The 19,990-nt window shown below is 34.7% G+C and overlaps 1 protein-coding gene across 1 annotated transcript; it reads right to left on the reverse strand.

Moving 5' to 3' along the window:
- Positions 1 to 2,475: 2,475 nt before the first annotated feature.
- LOC137170676 (proteinase-activated receptor 2-like) lies at positions 2,476 to 4,143 on the reverse strand. Its single transcript, XM_067574199.1, has one exon. It carries the CDS (start codon positions 4,126 to 4,128, stop codon positions 3,043 to 3,045), a length of 1,086 nt encoding a protein of 361 aa, XP_067430300.1. The 5' UTR covers positions 4,129 to 4,143; the 3' UTR covers positions 2,476 to 3,042.
- Positions 4,144 to 19,990: the final 15,847 nt, after the last annotated feature.

A 19,990-nucleotide genomic window follows, 5' to 3' on the forward strand; every position in this document is an offset into this window, starting at 1 on the left:
CAAACCAAGTAGCTGAAGGGGAGAACAGAGAGCCGCAACCAGTAGCAGCCGTAAGCAGTCAGAGAAGATGGGTGAGACTGAGCTGTGCTGCAGCCTGGACTTAAATAACCTGGGAACCCTGTGGGCCCTCAACTGTTGCCAGCTGCCCTCATGAACACCTCTAGAGGGAGCAGACAGGTAAATCACAAGGCCAAACAAAATGTGACACCCACCCCATCCCCTCCCTTAAGACGTTGTCCCATCGGGATCACAGCAACCAAAGCAAAACAAAATAATCTTCAAAACAACCCCAGCTGAATAAAACGTTTGACCAACAGCTGGAGGACCAGCAGAGAGAGCAGACAGGTAAATCACAAGGCCAAGAAAAGGTAACACCTGGGGTGTTTCCTGTATATATGTATACAGGAAATACAAAACATTGACAAAATAGTAAGTCCTTGTATTTATTTGCATATTCACTTGCAGCTTATAAAGCGTCTCAACAGCTATTGGATGGATTGCAATGAAATTTTGTACCTGTTACATTAAGGATTACATTTAATAACTTTTTTGAACCCTTCCCCTAGCTTTTCATGTAGTGCCATCATCAGGTCAAAATGTATTTCTCATTCATGACCAATGTTCTTTGTGTTTAGTGCTAATTTAGTAGTATGTTAGTAGCATGTTAGCATTGTAATTGTGAGCATTTAGTTCAAAGCACTGCTGTCCTGACTTGTTCTGTTAAAATGTAACTTTTCTAGTATGTTCAATATTGCACCAACAGTTTCACAGTTTCCTCAGTAAAAGTGTGACCTCTGGTCCCCTCGGGGCCGTAGCAAAGATTTTATAAATACTGAGGTCATGACTCAAAATTCCAAATCTCCTGCCGCTTAATGTGTTTGATGTGATTCTGGAATTGAATATCTCACTTTATTTATTAATATGCCGATTATTTTCTCAATTGATCAATGTTTATTTTTTATACATCAGAAAATTGTGAAAAACACCCATCAAAATTTCCTACAAATGGTTAATTTTAACATTTGAGAATCTGGAACCATCAAAGTATTGGCGTTTATACTTGAAAATGACTGCAACAATTGATCGATTATCAAAATAGCTACCTGTTAATTTTCTGTTGATTGAATAATCAGTGAATTGAGCTATAGTTTCAGCTCTACTTTCAACATTTCATTACAGAACATGCTTAGTATGTCACAATATATGTAAAAAGAAAAACCCAAAAAATCTAAAAGAAACAAACAAACAACAAAAAAAGAAAACTCAATATTCTGGATTAATTAGATTCATTGGATTAACATAAATGCGGACAAACGCACTTCATCAGACTAAATGTCTCTGGTTTGTACAAAGTTTTCCACGTCCACTTTATCTTGTTGTGCAACTACTGATACGTGACGTTACAACTAAGGTCAAGTTCATGTCAAACCCTCTAATTCCCTGTTGACTTCAAAACTGTCCTCATCACGTAAAATGATCAGTTAAATCTTAAAAAACAGCTCTGAAGCAATCTAGTAACTAAGGTAAATATGCAACTGAGTGATGTGACCACGTCTTTCTACTCCTCTAATAATCTGAACAGCTGCATTCTGGACAAGCTGGAGATGTGACTTTGGGTTGATTCTAAACACAAGACAAGCTTATAAAAGTATAAAATATTTAAAAACTGGTTCAATTTGTAAAGATTATTTTTACTTTGGAGAAAGTTTTCTTACTTTTGTCAAGTCTCAAACAAGAGGCACAAACTCCAACTGCATGTTTAATATGTTAAAAACTGCAGTTTCCTTTTATTACGTGCTCTGTGAAATCTACAGTAACAGTAAATGTAAAGTTCTTCAACATGCTGTAAGGCAGTAAATGGGAAATAATATTGAGGGGCATGTTTTTTGTGACCTAGGTTACTTGCCATAGTAGGGAAATTGTGGAGAGGGTTAAAAAGAAGAGGAGAAGAAGAGGGTTTTTTTTGGGCAGAAGTCAATTGTATTATTGGTTGCATATGCTAACATGTTGTGTGTAAACTGAGAACAGTGATAAATAAAGTTCAGTAAAAGTTTACCTTCACCTCCCGTGGTATTCTGTGCAGCAGTGTAACAGAGGAGGAGTGAACAAGAGCTGAGTGACAATCATTAACTGAAGTGAAGAATTACGGTGTTAAAATGCCATTTCAAAAGAAAAGAAGAAAAAACAAAGAAGGGTGGATGATGTGTGTTTCCACAAAATGACAACAATTTACTTGATATTTTTACAGTTGGACAAAGAAAGAGACATTTCTGACATTATGCCAGGCCCTGGGAGGTATGAAAAATCTTCTACACACAGAATCAATAATTGGGATGAAATTTTGTCTTTGAGGGGAATTTTAGATGAACACAACCCTGGATTGTGAGCAAAGGTTAAAATATCAGGATTGTTTTGAAAATGAGAAAAACCTGGATTGACCTTTCCCATGTCGACCCGTCCACAGAGTCAGGAAACTGCTAGTTAGACAATGACTTTTATTGACAAACTAAAATGTAGATATACAAGCAAAAATTATTACTTTAAAAATCACAGACAAACTTTTATTCATTACATTATAAAACCTGCTAAATTTTGCCCATTTTAGGTTTTGGTCTCAATTCTGACACATCAAACATTGACAGAAAATTCATCAAATTACAACATGGAATAAAAGATTAGACCCATTAAAACTGCATAAAGGCAATCATTCATATCCTGCTGAAATCAAGCAAAGTGCATAAAACAAGTGTGTTGTAAAAGATATAAAGAGAATGAAATGTATTAAAACAATATAAGTAGTAATTTAGACAGCTCAAAGCTCTGAAACAGGAGGATATTGCCAAAGATGACTCCTAAATTTCATTACATGTACTGAACCAAACCTGAGGTGGAAGAAGTCACAGTAGAATAAGAAAAAAAAGGTAACACTTTATTTTATTTTACTATACAAATGAAGAGACCTGTAAATTAAGTGTTACTGAAAAACGATATCTGAAGGGAGATAGTGATCAGGAATAAAACAGCTTAATAATGATTAATCCACTAGCATTCAGTGCTCTGTGTGTTTCCTGACTTAGGCGTGGTGTGTTGCTCTTGTGAGTTTTTCGGAGCCCTGAAGGACACCTTCATCCTCTTCACTGTTCTCTCACTCCTGCAGAGGAATGTGTTCTTCACATGATCCCTGAAGTCCTTGGAGATAAAGTAGTAAACAAAAGGGTCGATGCAGCTGTTGAGACTAGCCAGGCACAGGGTGGTGATGTAAAATCCGTACAGGTGGTTGTCGGCCCCGCTCCACAGGAGGATATAGTGTACCAGCAGCATGATGTTACTGGGGGTGAAGCACACTAAAAACATAACCAACACTGTGATGATCAAGAACACAGCCTTCCGTCGCTTCTTGGTGATGGCAGCATTTTTCATGCTGTTCCTGAGAGCTTTGAGCATGAGGATGTAGGATATGATGCACACAATAGTGGGAACAACAAATCCCAGAGTTCCCATTGTCAGGAAGTAGCCAGCTGCTATTTTCACCTGACTTTCCCTGGTGACATCATGGCAGGTAAGGATTTTTGGATTGAAGTTTGTTATTTTGACCTGTTGGTCATACAGGTAGACAGGGATGGTGAAAAGCCAGACCACCACCCAGACTGTGATGGAGACGGCAACGGGTATGCGGTTGTCCCTCTGCTGCTCGGACAGTGGGTGGACCACTGCCCAGTAACGCTGGACACTTATGCAGGTGATAAAGGCGATGGAGCAGTACATGTTGCTGTAGAAAAACGCCACCAGCACTTTGCACAGCCCTTCTCCGTAGACCCAGTTGTTGCCATTGAAGTGGTATGATATCTTCAGGGGGACCCAGATGACAAAGAGCAAGTCAGCCAGAGCCAGGTTTGCCATGTAGATTGACGACGGGTGCTTTTTCTTGATCCTGAAGAGGAATATCCATATTGCCATGGCGTTGGTGGGCAGCCCCACAGCAAACACAATGATGTAGATGATTGGAAGGAAGACAGTTGTAAGATGAATGCTCAGGATTTCTTTGTCTTGGGAGCTGACTTCTACCCCATCTTGGCTCTCTCTACCAATGAAGCCTTGGCGTCCTGTGAAGTGACAATATGAAAACATGTGAAAAGCAGAAGTATGCAGGTTTACATGCAGGAACAAACTATTTGACTACATCTGAAACTCAAATGTGAGCTGCACTCTGTTACTTTCAGCTGTGAGCATTTTGATCTGTTTCCTACTTGTAGTAATAGTCCTCTGAGCTTTAGTTAGCAGCATTACAACAACATCCATTTTACATATAACTTTAATATATATTTTGATCAAAGTAATTCTTATCCAGCCTATAAAGGCAATCAAGACCAAAACATCAAACTAACAGGGCCTATATTAAACGTATGTTAATGTAGAATATAGGCCCTAATGTACTTTTTGGCTGGACCAGCCACAGACCAGCCGTATAACCGCGGTTGTCCGTAAGTGAGGGAGTGTCTGAGTGAGTAATGAAGTTTCACCATTGGTTGGCCAGTCGAGTGATGAAGTTTCACCATTGGCCGTTGCTCTTTTAAAATGAGTCAGCATGAGATGATGGACACAGAGAACAGCAGCGAGGCGCAGACTGACTGTGTTTCCTCTGCGGTGCGTTTGGATTTTATAACTGAACTAATACCAGGATGCAAACTTTTAATTTCTCTGATGTTTTCACATCACAAACCATGAACAACAGCAGTAAAATACGAGTCTTGAAGGTAAAACATGCGACTAATGGAGCTGTTATATCAGTTTATTATGGGTCGACTGCATTGCAGATGTGCTTGATTTGACTGCAATTGTGGTAACTGGGCAGAGATGAGCCTCCTGAATTTGCACGCAAAATGCTGTCAAAATTTACATTTATAATTTCCAGCGCAGCCTCCATGATCATCGACTGGGAAAGAGGCAGAAAAAAGGCACATAGAGTCATGAGAGAGGTTGAACGCGTAGTTAAAGCGCCCCAAATAATAATAACTCTGACAAATGATTTAATGCAGAGTGAGAAACGAGAATCTGCAGAGTGAAACATATGAAACATCCCAAGATTTGAGTGGAAAGTATTGTTCTTGCAACCGCATTTATACCCTTTTTCACTCAAACATAGCATAACCATGTCATGTGATACATTACTTCAGGACACTTTACCAGCAAATATTACTGGGACCACTACAGAAAATTGCAAATGAACATTTAATATCCAGGAATGCACATTATAGACACTACCACTGACCATGCCTGTATGCATGTATGTTGGATTGTCCTTCGCATAACTTGAAAACTGTTCATTGTACCTGGCAGGTGGACAAATTTCAACAAAATCTCATATTATATGATTCGTACATAAATAACTATATATGTACACCCTAAAAGCCATACATGAATACCGCATGTTAGTGTATGGCAATAATTCAAAACAGCTCTGACCTGATTATCATGTAGTAATTTTTTCCTCCTATAGTTTATTCGTGTGTAGTTGGTGGAGTTAGACATATTTCTTTCTTTTTTTCTTTTCTTTTTGGTGGTGAAACTACTGCAATTTCCCAAAACTTTGGTATCCAAGTTAGTGAAATTGAGGAAACACACTCATGCCATTTTTTCTGCAAAGAGTATAAAATTTCCATTTGAATTCTGTATTCATTTCATCTAATTTTGGATAAGATGTTGGCTTTGGTGCTGCTACAAACATGAATAGATCAGACAGTGAAAAGTGAGCTTGAGATAAAGGGAGGCTGAGGTGAAGGTATAGTACATGGTAAAGCACAGCTGATGGTAGAAGTAGACATTGTAAACATTAGATTTATAACTGAGTGTTATATATTAGGAGAATTTATTTGCAGTCACTCACGAGAGATTTATATACATGTAATAAAGGAGTATATACTACTACTATGCAGAATAACATGTTTATACACACATTACAAACAGTGATTTTGTAGGTTATTTGTTTTGTTTTTATTAAAGCATCCATTTCCATCTAAACTGGCTGTAGCTTTGTGGCAATATCAGCAGAGGTGTAAGAGGTACAGGACAGGAGATGTGATTCACACCAAATAAACAAGCACACTGTTTGTTTCCCTCTATTTTTACATTTGAACCAATACAGATTAAAGCAATGTTACTAAATATAATGTGCAGAAACATAACATACTGTATCTTCACTGGGACCATCTTATAATTTGAACTTTAATTAACAGGTTAAAGTAGGACAGAAAGAAATTGGTAAGATACCACGAAATAAATTAAGATTATAAAAGATCAGTGTCTTTTCTTTGCGCAATATGAACATCACACTACTCCATGCATTGACCCTGAATGTGACAAGTGAACATATTCATGTTAGCGAAATTGAGAAAACACACTTATGTCACTTTTTGTGCAAAGAGTGTATCATTTCCATTTGAAGTCTATGTTCATTTCATCTAATTTTGGATAAATGGTGCCGCTACGCACATGAAGAGATGAGACAGTGAAAAGTGAGCTTGAGGTAAAGGGAGGCTGAGGTGAAGGTATAGTACATGGTAGAGCACAGCTGATGTTAGAAGTAGACGTTGTAAACATTAGAATTATAACTGAATGTTATATATTATTATTTACCTGGTGGACCCACTGAACCTTGATCTAGAATAACAAAAGAGAAAGAAATTTACACACATGTAATAAAGGAGTGTATACTACTACTATGCAGAATAATTTAAATATACACACATTAAAAACAGGGATTTTGTAGGTTCTTTGTTTTGTTTTATTAAAGCATCCATTTCCATCTTAACTGGCTGTAGCTTTGCAGCAATATCAGCAGAGGTGTAAGAGGTACAGGACAGGAGATGTGGTTCACGTCGTATAAACAAGTATAATGTTTTTTCCCCTCTAGTTTTACGTTTGAATTAATACAGAATAAAGCAATATAACTAAATGTAATGCGCAGAAACATCATGTGCTGCAGCCTCACTGGGACCATCTCATAATCTGAACTTTAATTAACTGGTTAATATAGGACAAAAAGAAATTGGGAAAATTCCACAAAATAAATTAAGATTATAAAAGATCAGTTTCTTTTCTTTACACTACATGAACATCACACTTCTTCATGCATTGGCACTGAATGTTACAAGTGAATGAAAATAGTTATTGCAAATCAGTTGCATAAATGTAGGGCTTAAATATTGAATAATATTTGGCAAGAGGTTGATTGTGGTGCGAGAGGTTTGAGTTTCATACTGCTTAGAAAACATTTTCTTTTCAAATAAAATTGCACATTATATTTTGTCATAAAAAAATTTACATCTACATCCTGACAGCCTTTCGTAAATACCACATGTTAGTGTATATGGCAATAATTCAGGATATGTCCTTTAACTCCCACATAAATCAAATTTCAAGGACTGCCTTTTTTCACTTACGTAATATCACAAAAATCAGGCATAAATGTAGGGCTTAAATAGTGAATAATATTTGGCAAGAGGTTGATTGTGGTGCGAGAGGGTTGAGTTTCATTCTGCTTAGAAAACATTTTCTTTTCAAACAAAATTTCATATTATATATTTCGTACATAAATGACTATATATATATATACACCCTAAAAGCCATACATGAATACCACGTCAGCGTATGTGACAATAATTCAGTATAGTTCTGACCTGATTATAATGTAGTAATTTTTTCCTCCTATAGTTCATTTGTGTGTAGTTGGTGGAGTTTGACATATTTCTTTTTTTCTTTTCTTTTTGGTGATGAAACTACTGCAATTTCCCAAAACTTTGGTATCCAGGTTAGTGAAATTGAGGAAACACACTCATGCCATTTTTTCTGCAAAGAGTACATCATTTCCATTTGAATTCTGTATTCATTTCATCTAATTTTGGATAAGATGTTGGCTTTGGTGCTGCTACAAACATGAATAGATCAGACAGTGAAAAGTGAGCTTGAGATAAAGGGAGGCTGAGGTGAAGGTATAGTACATGGTAAATCACAGCTGATGGTAGAAGTAGACATTGTAAACATTAGAATTACAACTGAATGTTATATATTAGGAGAATTTATTTTCAGTCACTCACCTGGTACACCTTCTTTACCTGGTGCACCGTGACCTAGAATAACAAAAGACAAAGAAATTTACACACATGTAATAAAGGAGTGTATACTACTACTATGCAGAATAACATGTATATACACACATTACAAACAGGGATTTTGTAGGTTCTTTGTTTTGTTTTATTAAAGCATCCACTCCATCTAAACTGGTTGTAGCTTTGCAGCAATATCAGCGGAGGTGTAAGAGGTACAGGACAGGAGATGTGGTTCATACCAAATAAAAAAGCACAGTGTAGGTTTTTTTCCCCACAATTTTTCCATTAAAATGAATACAGATTGAAGCAATATAACTAAATGTAATGAGCAGAAACATTATGTACCATATCATCACTGGGACCATCCCATAATCTAAACTTTAATGAACTGGTTAAAACAGGACAAAAATAAATTGGGAAAATTCCAAGAAATAAATTAAGATTATAAAAGATCAGTTTCTTTTCTTTGCACTATATGAACATCACACTACTTCATGCATTAGCACTGAATGTTACAAGTGAATGAAAATAGTTATTGCAAATTAGTTGCATAACACTCCATAAATTTTTATTGTTACGCAGATGACACCCAATTATATTTATCAATGAAGCCAGATGAACCCAATCAGTAAACAAACTCCAAGCATGCCTTTACGACATAAAGACCTGGATGACCTGCAATTTTCTACTACTAAATTCAGATGAAACTGAAGTTATTGTGCTTGGCCCTAAACACCTTAGAAACACATTATCTAATGATATAGCTACTCTGGATGGCATTACCCTGGCCTCCAGCACCACCGTAAGGAATCTGGGAGTTATCTTTGATCAGGATATGTCCTTTGACTCCCACATAAATCAAATTTCAAGGACTGCCTTTTTTCACTTACGTAATATCACAAAAATCAGGCATAAATGTAGGGCTTAAATAGTGAAAAATATTTGGCAAGAGGTTGATTGTGGTGCGAGAGGGTTGAGTTTCATTCTGCTTAGAAAACATTTTCTTTTCAAACAAAATTTCATATTATATATTTCGTACATAAATGACTATATATATATATACACCCTAAAAGCCATACATGAATACCACATGTTAGCGTATGTGACAATAATTCAGTATAGTTCTGACCTGATTATAATGTAGTAATTTTTTCCTCCTATAGTTCATTTGTGTGTAGTTGGTGGAGTTTGACATATTTCTTTTTTTCTTTTCTTTTTGGTGATGAAACTACTGCAATTTCCCAAAACTTTGGTATCCAAGTTAGTGAAATTGAGGAAACACACTCATGCCATTTTTTCTGCAAAGAGTACATCATTTCCATTTGAATTCTGTATTCATTTCATCTAATTTTGGATAAGATGTTGGCTTTGGTGCTGCTACAAACATGAATAGATCAGACAGTGAAAAGTGAGCTTGAGATAAAGGGAGGCTGAGGTGAAGGTATAGTACATGGTAAAGCACAGCTGATGGTAGAAGTAGACATTGTAAACATTAGATTTATAACTGAGTGTTATATATTAGGAGAATTTATTTGCAGTCACTCACGTCCTTGCTTTGCACCTGGAATAACAAAAGACAGAGAGATTTATATACATGTAATAAAGGAGTATATACTACTACTATGCAGAATAACATGTTTATACACACATTACAAACAGGGATTTTGTAGGTTCTTTGTTTTGTTTTTATTAAAGCATCCATTTCCATCTAAACTGGCTGTAGCTTTGTGGCAATATCAGCAGAGGTGTAAGAGGAACAGGACAGGAGATGTGGTTCACACCAAATAAACAAGCACACTGTTTGTTTCCCTCTATTTTTACATTTGAACCAATACAGATTAAAGCAATGTTACTAAATATAATGTGCAGAAACATAACATACTGTATCTTCACTGGGACCATCTTATAATTTGAACTTTAATTAACAGGTTAAAGTAGGACAGAAAGAAATTGTTAAGATACCACGAAATAAATTAAGATTATAAAAGATCAGTGTCTTTTCTTTGCGCTATATGAACATCACACTACTCCATGCATTGACACTGAATGTGACAAGTGAACATATTCAAGTTAGCGAAATTGAGAAAACACACTTATGTCACTTTTTGTGCAAAGAGTATATCATTTCCATTTGAAGTCTATGTTCATTTCATGTAATTTTGGATAAATGGTGCCGCTACGAACATGAAGAGATGAGACAGTGAAAAGTGAGCTTGAGGTAAAGGGAGGCTGAGGTGAAGGTATAGTACATGGTAGAGCACAGCTGATGTTAGAAGTAGACGTTGTAAACATTAGAATTATAACTGAATGTTATATATTATTATTTACCTGGTGGACCCACTGAACCTTGATCTAGAATAACAAAAGAGAAAGAAATTTACACACATGTAATAAAGGAGTGTATACTACTACTATGCAGAATAATTTAAATATACACACATTAAAAACAGGGATTTTGTAGGTTCTTTGTTTTGTTTTATTAAAGCATCCATTTCCATCTAAACTGGTTGTAGCTTTGCAGCAATATCAGCAGAGGTGTAAGAGGTACAGGATAGGAGATGTGGTTCACGTCGTATAAACAAGTATAATGTTTTTTCCCCTCTAGTTTTACATTTGAATTAATACAGAATAAAGCAATATAACTAAATGTAATGTGCAGAAACATCATGTGCTGCAGCCTCACTGGGACCATCTCATAATCTGAACTTTAATTAACTGGTTAAAATAGGACAAAAAGAAATTGGGAAAATTCCACAAAATAAATAAAGATTATAAAAGATCAGTTTCTTTTCTTTACACTACATGAACATCACACTACTTCATGCATTGGCACTGAATGTTACAAGTGAATGAAAATAGTTATTGCAAATCAGTTGCATAAATGTAGGGCTTAAATATTGAATAATATTTGGCAAGAGGTTGATTGTGGTGCGAGAGGTTTGAGTTTCATACTGCTTAGAAAACATTTTCTTTTCAAATAAAATTGCACATTATATTTTGTCAAAAAAAAATTTACATCTACATCCTGACAGCCTTTCGTAAATACCACATGTTAGTGTATATGGCAATAATTCAATATAGTTCTGACCTGATTATAATGTAGTAATTTTTTCCTCCTATAGTTTATTCGTGTGTAGTTGGTGGAGTTTGACATATTTCTTTTTTTCTTTTCTTTTTGGTGATGAAACTACTGCAATTTCCCAAAACTTGGGTATCCAAGTTAATGAAATTGAGGAAACACACTCATGCCATTTTTTGTGCAAAGAGTACATAATTTCCATTTGAATTTTCTGATCATTTCATCTAATTTTGGATAAGATGTAGACTTCGATGCTGCAACAAACATGAATAGATCAGACAGTGAAAAGTGATTTTGAAGTAAAGGGAGGCTGAGGTGAAGGTATAGTACATGGTAAAGCACAGCTGATGGTAGAAGTAGACATTGTAAACATTAGAATTACAACTGAATGTTATATATTAGGAGAATTTATTTTCAGTCACTCACCTGGTACACCTTCTTTACCTGGTGCACCGTGACCTAGAATAACAAAAGACAAAGAAATTTACACACATGTAATAAAGGAGTGTATACTACTACTATGCAGAATAACATGTATATACACACATTACAAACAGGGATTTTGTAGGTTCTTTGTTTTGTTTTATTAAAGCATCCATTTCCATCTAAACTGGTTGTAGCTTTACAGCAATATCAGCGGAGGTGTAAGAGGTACAGGACAGGAGATGTGGTTCATACCAAATAAAAAAGCACAGTGTAGGTTTTTTTCCCCACAATTTTTCCATTAAAATGAATACAGATTGAAGCAATATAACTAAATGTAATGAGCAGGAACATTATGTACCATATCATCACTGGGACCATCCCATAATCTAAACTTTAATGAACTGGTTAAAATAGGACAAAAAGAAATTGGGAAAATTCCAAGAAATAAATTAAGATTATAAAAGATTAGTTTCTTTTCTTTGCACTATATGAACATCACACTACTTCATGCATTAGCACTGAATGTTACAAGTGAATGAAAATAGTTATTGCAAATTAGTTGCATAACACTCCATAAATTTTCATTGTTACGCAGATGACACCCAATTATATTTATCAATGAAGCCAGATGAACCCAATCAGTTAAACAAACTCCAAGCATGCCTTAACGACATAAAGACCTGGATGACCTGCAATTTTCTACTACTAAATTCAGATAAAACTGAAGTTATTGTGCTTGGCCCTAAACACCTTAGAAACACATTATCTAATGATATAGCTACTCTGGATGGCATTACCCTGCCCTCCAGCACCACCGTAAGGAATCTGGGAGTTATCTTTGATCAGGATATGTCCTTTAACTCCCACATAAATCAAATTTCAAGGACTGCCTTTTTTCACTTACGTAATATCACAAAAATCAGGCATAAATGTAGGGCTTAAATAGTGAATAATATTTGGCAAGAGGTTGATTGTGGTGCGAGAGGGTTGAGTTTCATTCTGCTTAGAAAACATTTTCTTTTCAAACAAAATTTCATATTATATATTTCGTACATAAATGACTATATATATATATATACACCCTAAAAGCCATACATGAATACCACATGTTAGCGTATGTGACAATAATTCAGTATAGTTCTGACCTGATTATAATGTAGTAATTTTTTCCTCCTATAGTTTATTTGTGTGTAGTTGGTGGAGTTTGACATATTTCTTTTTTTCTTTTCTTTTTGGTGGTGAAACTACTGCAATTTCCCAAAACTTGGGTATCCAAGTTAGTGAAATTGAGGAAACACACTCATGCCATTTTTTCTGCAAAGAGTATAAAATTTCCATTTGAATTCTGTATTCATTTCATCTAATTTTGGATAAGATGTTGGCTTTGGTGCTGCTACAAACATGAATAGATCAGACAGTGAAAAGTGAGCTTGAGATAAAGGGAGGCTGAGGTGAAGGTATAGTACATGGTAAAGCACAGCTGATGGTAGAAGTAGACATTGTAAACATTAGATTTATAACTGAGTGTTATATATTAGGAGAATTTATTTGCAGTCACTCACGTCCTTGCTTTGCACCTGGAATAACAAAAGACAGAGAGATTTATATACATGTAATAAAGGAGTATATACTACTACTATGCAGAATAACATGTTTATACACACATTACAAACAGGGATTTTGTAGGTTCTTTGTTTTGTTTTTATTAAAGCATCCATTTCCATCTAAACTGGCTGTAGCTTTGTGGCAATATCAGCAGAGGTGTAAGAGGAACAGGACAGGAGATGTGGTTCACACCAAATAAACAAGCACACTGTTTGTTTCCCTCTATTTTTACATTTGAACCAATACAGATTAAAGCAATGTTACGAAATATAATGTGCAGAAACATAACATACTGTATCTTCACTGGGACCATCTTATAATTTGAACTTTAATTAACAGGTTAAAGTAGGACAGAAAGAAATTGTTAAGATACCACGAAATAAATTAAGATTATAAAAGATCAGTGTCTTTTCTTTGCGCTATATGAACATCACACTACTCCATGCATTGACACTGAATGTGACAAGTGAACATATTCAAGTTAGCGAAATTGAGAAAACACACTTATGTCACTTTTTGTGCAAAGAGTATATCATTTCCATTTGAAGTCTATGTTCATTTCATGTAATTTTGGATAAATGGTGCCGCTACGAACATGAAGAGATGAGACAGTGAAAAGTGAGCTTGAGGTAAAGGGAGGCTGAGGTGAAGGTATAGTACATGGTAGAGCACAGCTGATGTTAGAAGTAGACGTTGTAAACATTAGAATTATAACTGAATGTTATATATTATTATTTACCTGGTGGACCCACTGAACCTTGATCTAGAATAACAAAAGAGAAAGAAATTTACACACATGTAATAAAGGAGTGTATACTACTACTATGCAGAATAATTTAAATATACACACATTAAAAACAGGGATTTTGTAGGTTCTTTGTTTTGTTTTATTAAAGCATCCATTTCCATCTAAACTGGTTGTAGCTTTGCAGCAATATCAGCAGAGGTGTAAGAGGTACAGGATAGGAGATGTGGTTCACGTCGTATAAACAAGTATAATGTTTTTTCCCCTCTAGTTTTACATTTGAATTAATACAGAATAAAGCAATATAACTAAATGTAATGTGCAGAAACATCATGTGCTGCAGCCTCACTGGGACCATCTCATAATCTGAACTTTAATTAACTGGTTAAAATAGGACAAAAAGAAATTGGGAAAATTCCAAGAAATAAATTAAGATTATAAAAGATCAGTTTCTTTTCTTTACACTACATGAACATCACACTACTTCATGCATTGGCACTGAATGTTACAAGTGAATGAAAATAGTTATTGCAAATCAGTTGCATAAATGTAGGGCTTAAATATTGAATAATATTTGGCAAGAGGTTGATTGTGGTGCGAGAGGTTTGAGTTTCATACTGCTTAGAAAACATTTTCTTTTCAAATAAAATTGCACATTATATTTTGTCAAAAAAAAATTTACATCTACATCCTGACAGCCTTTCGTAAATACCACATGTTAGTGTATATGGCAATAATTCAATATAGTTCTGACCTGATTATAATGTAGTAATTTTTTCCTCCTATAGTTTATTCGTGTGCAGTTGGTGGAGTTTGACATATTTCTTTTTTTCTTTTCTTTTTGGTGATGAAACTACTGCAATTTCCCAAAACTTGGGTATCCAAGTTAATGAAATTGAGGAAACACACTCATGCCATTTTTTGTGCAAAGAGTACATAATTTCCATTTGAATTTTCTGATCATTTCATCTAATTTTGGATAAGATGTAGACTTCGATGCTGCAACAAACATGAATAGATCAGACAGTGAAAAGTGATTTTGAAGTAAAGGGAGGCTGAGGTGAAGGTATAGTACATGGTAAAGCACAGCTGATGGTAGAAGTAGACATTGTAAACATTAGAATTACAACTGAATGTTATATATTAGGAGAATTTATTTTCAGTCACTCACCTGGTACACCTTCTTTACCTGGTGCACCTTGACCTAGAATAACAAAAGACAAAGAAATTTACACACATGTAATAAAGGAGTGTATACTACTACTATGCAGAATAACATGTATATACACACATTACAAACAGGGATTTTGTAGGTTCTTTGTTTTGTTTTATTAAAGCATCCATTTCCATCTAAACTGGTTGTAGCTTTGCAGCAATATCAGCGGAGGTGTAAGAGGTACAGGACAGGAGATGTGGTTCATACCAAATAAAAAAGCACAGTGTAGGTTTTTTTCCCCACAATTTTTGCCATTAAAATGAATACAGATTGAAGCAATATAACTAAATGTAATGAGCAGGAACATTATGTACCATATCATCACTGGGACCATCCCATAATCTAAACTTTAATGAACTGGTTAAAATAGGACAAAAAGAAATTGGGAAAATTCCAAGAAATAAATTAAGATTATAAAAGATCAGTTTCTTTTCTTTGCACTATATGAACATCACACTACTTCATGCATTAGCACTGAATGTTACAAGTGAATGAAAATAGTTATTGCAAATCAGTTGCATAAATGTAGGGCTTAAATATTGAATAATATTTGGCAAGAGGTTGATTGTGGTGCAAGAGGTTTGAGTTTCATACTGCTTAGAAAACATTTTCTTTTCAAATAAAATTGCACATTATATTTTGTCAAAAAAAAATTTACATCTACATCCTGACAGCCTTTCGTAAATACCACATGTTAGTGTATATGGCAATAATTCAATATAGTTCTGACCTGATTATAATGTAGTAATTTTTTCCTCCTATAGTTTATTCGTGTGCAGTTGGTGGAGTTTGACATATTTCTTTTTTTCTTTTCTTTTTGGTGATGAAACTACTGCAATTTCCCAAAACTTGGGTATCCAAGTTAATGAAATTGAGGAAACACACTCATGCCATTTTTTGTGCAAAGAGTACATAATTTCCATTTGAATTTTCTGATCATTTCATCTAATTTTGGATAAGATGTAGACTTCGATGCTGCAACAAACATGAATAGATCAGACAGTGAAAAGTGATTTTGAAGTAAAGGGAGGCTGAGGTGAAGGTATAGTACATGGTAAAGCACAGCTGATGGTAGAAGTAGACATTGTAAACATTAGAATTACAACTGAATGTTATATATTAGGAGAATTTATTTTCAGTCACTCACCTGGTACACCTTCTTTACCTGGTGCACCTTGACCTAGAATAACAAAAGACAAAGAAATTTACACACATGTAATAAAGGAGTGTATACTACTACTATGCAGAATAACATGTATATACACACATTACAAACAGGGATTTTGTAGGTTCTTTGTTTTGTTTTATTAAAGCATCCATTTCCATCTAAACTGGTTGTAGCTTTGCAGCAATATCAGCGGAGGTGTAAGAGGTACAGGACAGGAGATGTGGTTCATACCAAATAAAAAAGCACAGTGTAGGTTTTTTTCCCCACAATTTTTCCATTAAAATGAATACAGATTGAAGCAATATAACTAAATGTAATGAGCAGAAACATTATGTACCATATCATCACTGGGACCATCCCATAATCTAAACTTTAATGAACTGGTTAAAACAGGACAAAAATAAATTGGGAAAATTCCAAGAAATAAATTAAGATTATAAAAGATCAGTTTCTTTTCTTTGCACTATATGAACATCACACTACTTCATGCATTAGCACTGAATGTTACAAGTGAATGAAAATAGTTATTGCAAATTAGTTGCATAACACTCCATAAATTTTTATTGTTACGCAGATGACACCCAATTATATTTATCAATGAAGCCAGATGAACCCAATCAGTAAACAAACTCCAAGCATGCCTTTACGACATAAAGACCTGGATGACCTGCAATTTTCTACTACTAAATTCAGATGAAACTGAAGTTATTGTGCTTGGCCCTAAACACCTTAGAAACACATTATCTAATGATATAGCTACTCTGGATGGCATTACCCTGGCCTCCAGCACCACCGTAAGGAATCTGGGAGTTATCTTTGATCAGGATATGTCCTTTGACTCCCACATAAATCAAATTTCAAGGACTGCCTTTTTTCACTTACGTAATATCACAAAAATCAGGCATAAATGTAGGGCTTAAATAGTGAAAAATATTTGGCAAGAGGTTGATTGTGGTGCGAGAGGGTTGAGTTTCATTCTGCTTAGAAAACATTTTCTTTTCAAACAAAATTTCATATTATATATTTCGTACATAAATGACTATATATATATATACACCCTAAAAGCCATACATGAATACCACATGTTAGCGTATGTGACAATAATTCAGTATAGTTCTGACCTGATTATAATGTAGTAATTTTTTCCTCCTATAGTTCATTTGTGTGTAGTTGGTGGAGTTTGACATATTTCTTTTTTTCTTTTCTTTTTGGTGATGAAACTACTGCAATTTCCCAAAACTTTGGTATCCAAGTTAGTGAAATTGAGGAAACACACTCATGCCATTTTTTCTGCAAAGAGTACATCATTTCCATTTGAATTCTGTATTCATTTCATCTAATTTTGGATAAGATGTTGGCTTTGGTGCTGCTACAAACATGAATAGATCAGACAGTGAAAAGTGAGCTTGAGATAAAGGGAGGCTGAGGTGAAGGTATAGTACATGGTAAAGCACAGCTGATGGTAGAAGTAGACATTGTAAACATTAGATTTATAACTGAGTGTTATATATTAGGAGAATTTATTTGCAGTCACTCACGTCCTTGCTTTGCACCTGGAATAACAAAAGACAGAGAGATTTATATACATGTAATAAAGGAGTATATACTACTACTATGCAGAATAACATGTTTATACACACATTACAAACAGGGATTTTGTAGGTTCTTTGTTTTGTTTTTATTAAAGCATCCATTTCCATCTAAACTGGCTGTAGCTTTGTGGCAATATCAGCAGAGGTGTAAGAGGAACAGGACAGGAGATGTGGTTCACACCAAATAAACAAGCACACTGTTTGTTTCCCTCTATTTTTACATTTGAACCAATACAGATTAAAGCAATGTTACTAAATATAATGTGCAGAAACATAACATACTGTATCTTCACTGGGACCATCTTATAATTTGAACTTTAATTAACAGGTTAAAGTAGGACAGAAAGAAATTGTTAAGATACCACGAAATAAATTAAGATTATAAAAGATCAGTGTCTTTTCTTTGCGCTATATGAACATCACACTACTCCATGCATTGACACTGAATGTGACAAGTGAACATATTCAAGTTAGCGAAATTGAGAAAACACACTTATGTCACTTTTTGTGCAAAGAGTATATCATTTCCATTTGAAGTCTATGTTCATTTCATGTAATTTTGGATAAATGGTGCCGCTACGAACATGAAGAGATGAGACAGTGAAAAGTGAGCTTGAGGTAAAGGGAGGCTGAGGTGAAGGTATAGTACATGGTAGAGCACAGCTGATGTTAGAAGTAGACGTTGTAAACATTAGAATTATAACTGAATGTTATATATTATTATTTACCTGGTGGACCCACTGAACCTTGATCTAGAATAACAAAAGAGAAAGAAATTTACACACATGTAATAAAGGAGTGTATACTACTACTATGCAGAATAATTTAAATATACACACATTAAAAACAGGGATTTTGTAGGTTCTTTGTTTTGTTTTATTAAAGCATCCATTTCCATCTAAACTGGTTGTAGCTTTGCAGCAATATCAGCAGAGGTGTAAGAGGTACAGGATAGGAGATGTGGTTCACGTCGTATAAACAAGTATAATGTTTTTTCCCCTCTAGTTTTACATTTGAATTAATACAGAATAAAGCAATATAACTAAATGTAATGTGCAGAAACATCATGTGCTGCAGCCTCACTGGGACCATCTCATAATCTGAACTTTAATTAACTGGTTAAAATAGGACAAAAAGAAATTGGGAAAATTCCACAAAATAAATAAAGATTATAAAAGATCAGTTTCTTTTCTTTACACTACATGAACATCACACTACTTCATGCATTGGCACTGAATGTTACAAGTGAATGAAAATAGTTATTGCAAATCAGTTGCATAAATGTAGGGCTTAAATATTGAATAATATTTGGCAAGAGGTTGATTGTGGTGCGAGAGGTTTGAGTTTCATACTGCTTAGAAAACATTTTCTTTTCAAATAAAATTGCACATTATATTTTGTCAAAAAAAAATTTACATCTACATCCTGACAGCCTTTCGTAAATACCACATGTTAGTGTATATGGCAATAATTCAATATAGTTCTGACCTGATTATAATGTAGTAATTTTTTCCTCCTATAGTTTATTCGTGTGCAGTTGGTGGAGTTTGACATATTTCTTTTTTTCTTTTCTTTTTGGTGATGAAACTACTGCAATTTCCCAAAACTTGGGTATCCAAGTTAATGAAATTGAGGAAACACACTCATGCCATTTTTTGTGCAAAGAGTACATAATTTCCATTTGAATTTTCTGATCATTTCATCTAATTTTGGATAAGATGTAGACTTCGATGCTGCAACAAACATGAATAGATCAGACAGTGAAAAGTGATTTTGAAGTAAAGGGAGGCTGAGGTGAAGGTATAGTACATGGTAAAGCACAGCTGATGGTAGAAGTAGACATTGTAAACATTAGAATTACAACTGAATGTTATATATTAGGAGAATTTATTTTCAGTCACTCACCTGGTACACCTTCTTTACCTGGTGCACCTTGACCTAGAATAACAAAAGACAAAGAAATTTACACACATGTAATAAAGGAGTGTATACTACTACTATGCAGAATAACATGTATATACACACATTACAAACAGGGATTTTGTAGGTTCTTT

Source organism: Thunnus thynnus, chromosome 19, assembly GCF_963924715.1.
Source record: "Thunnus thynnus chromosome 19, fThuThy2.1, whole genome shotgun sequence".
Taxonomy (NCBI): Eukaryota; Metazoa; Chordata; class Actinopteri; order Scombriformes; family Scombridae; genus Thunnus; species Thunnus thynnus.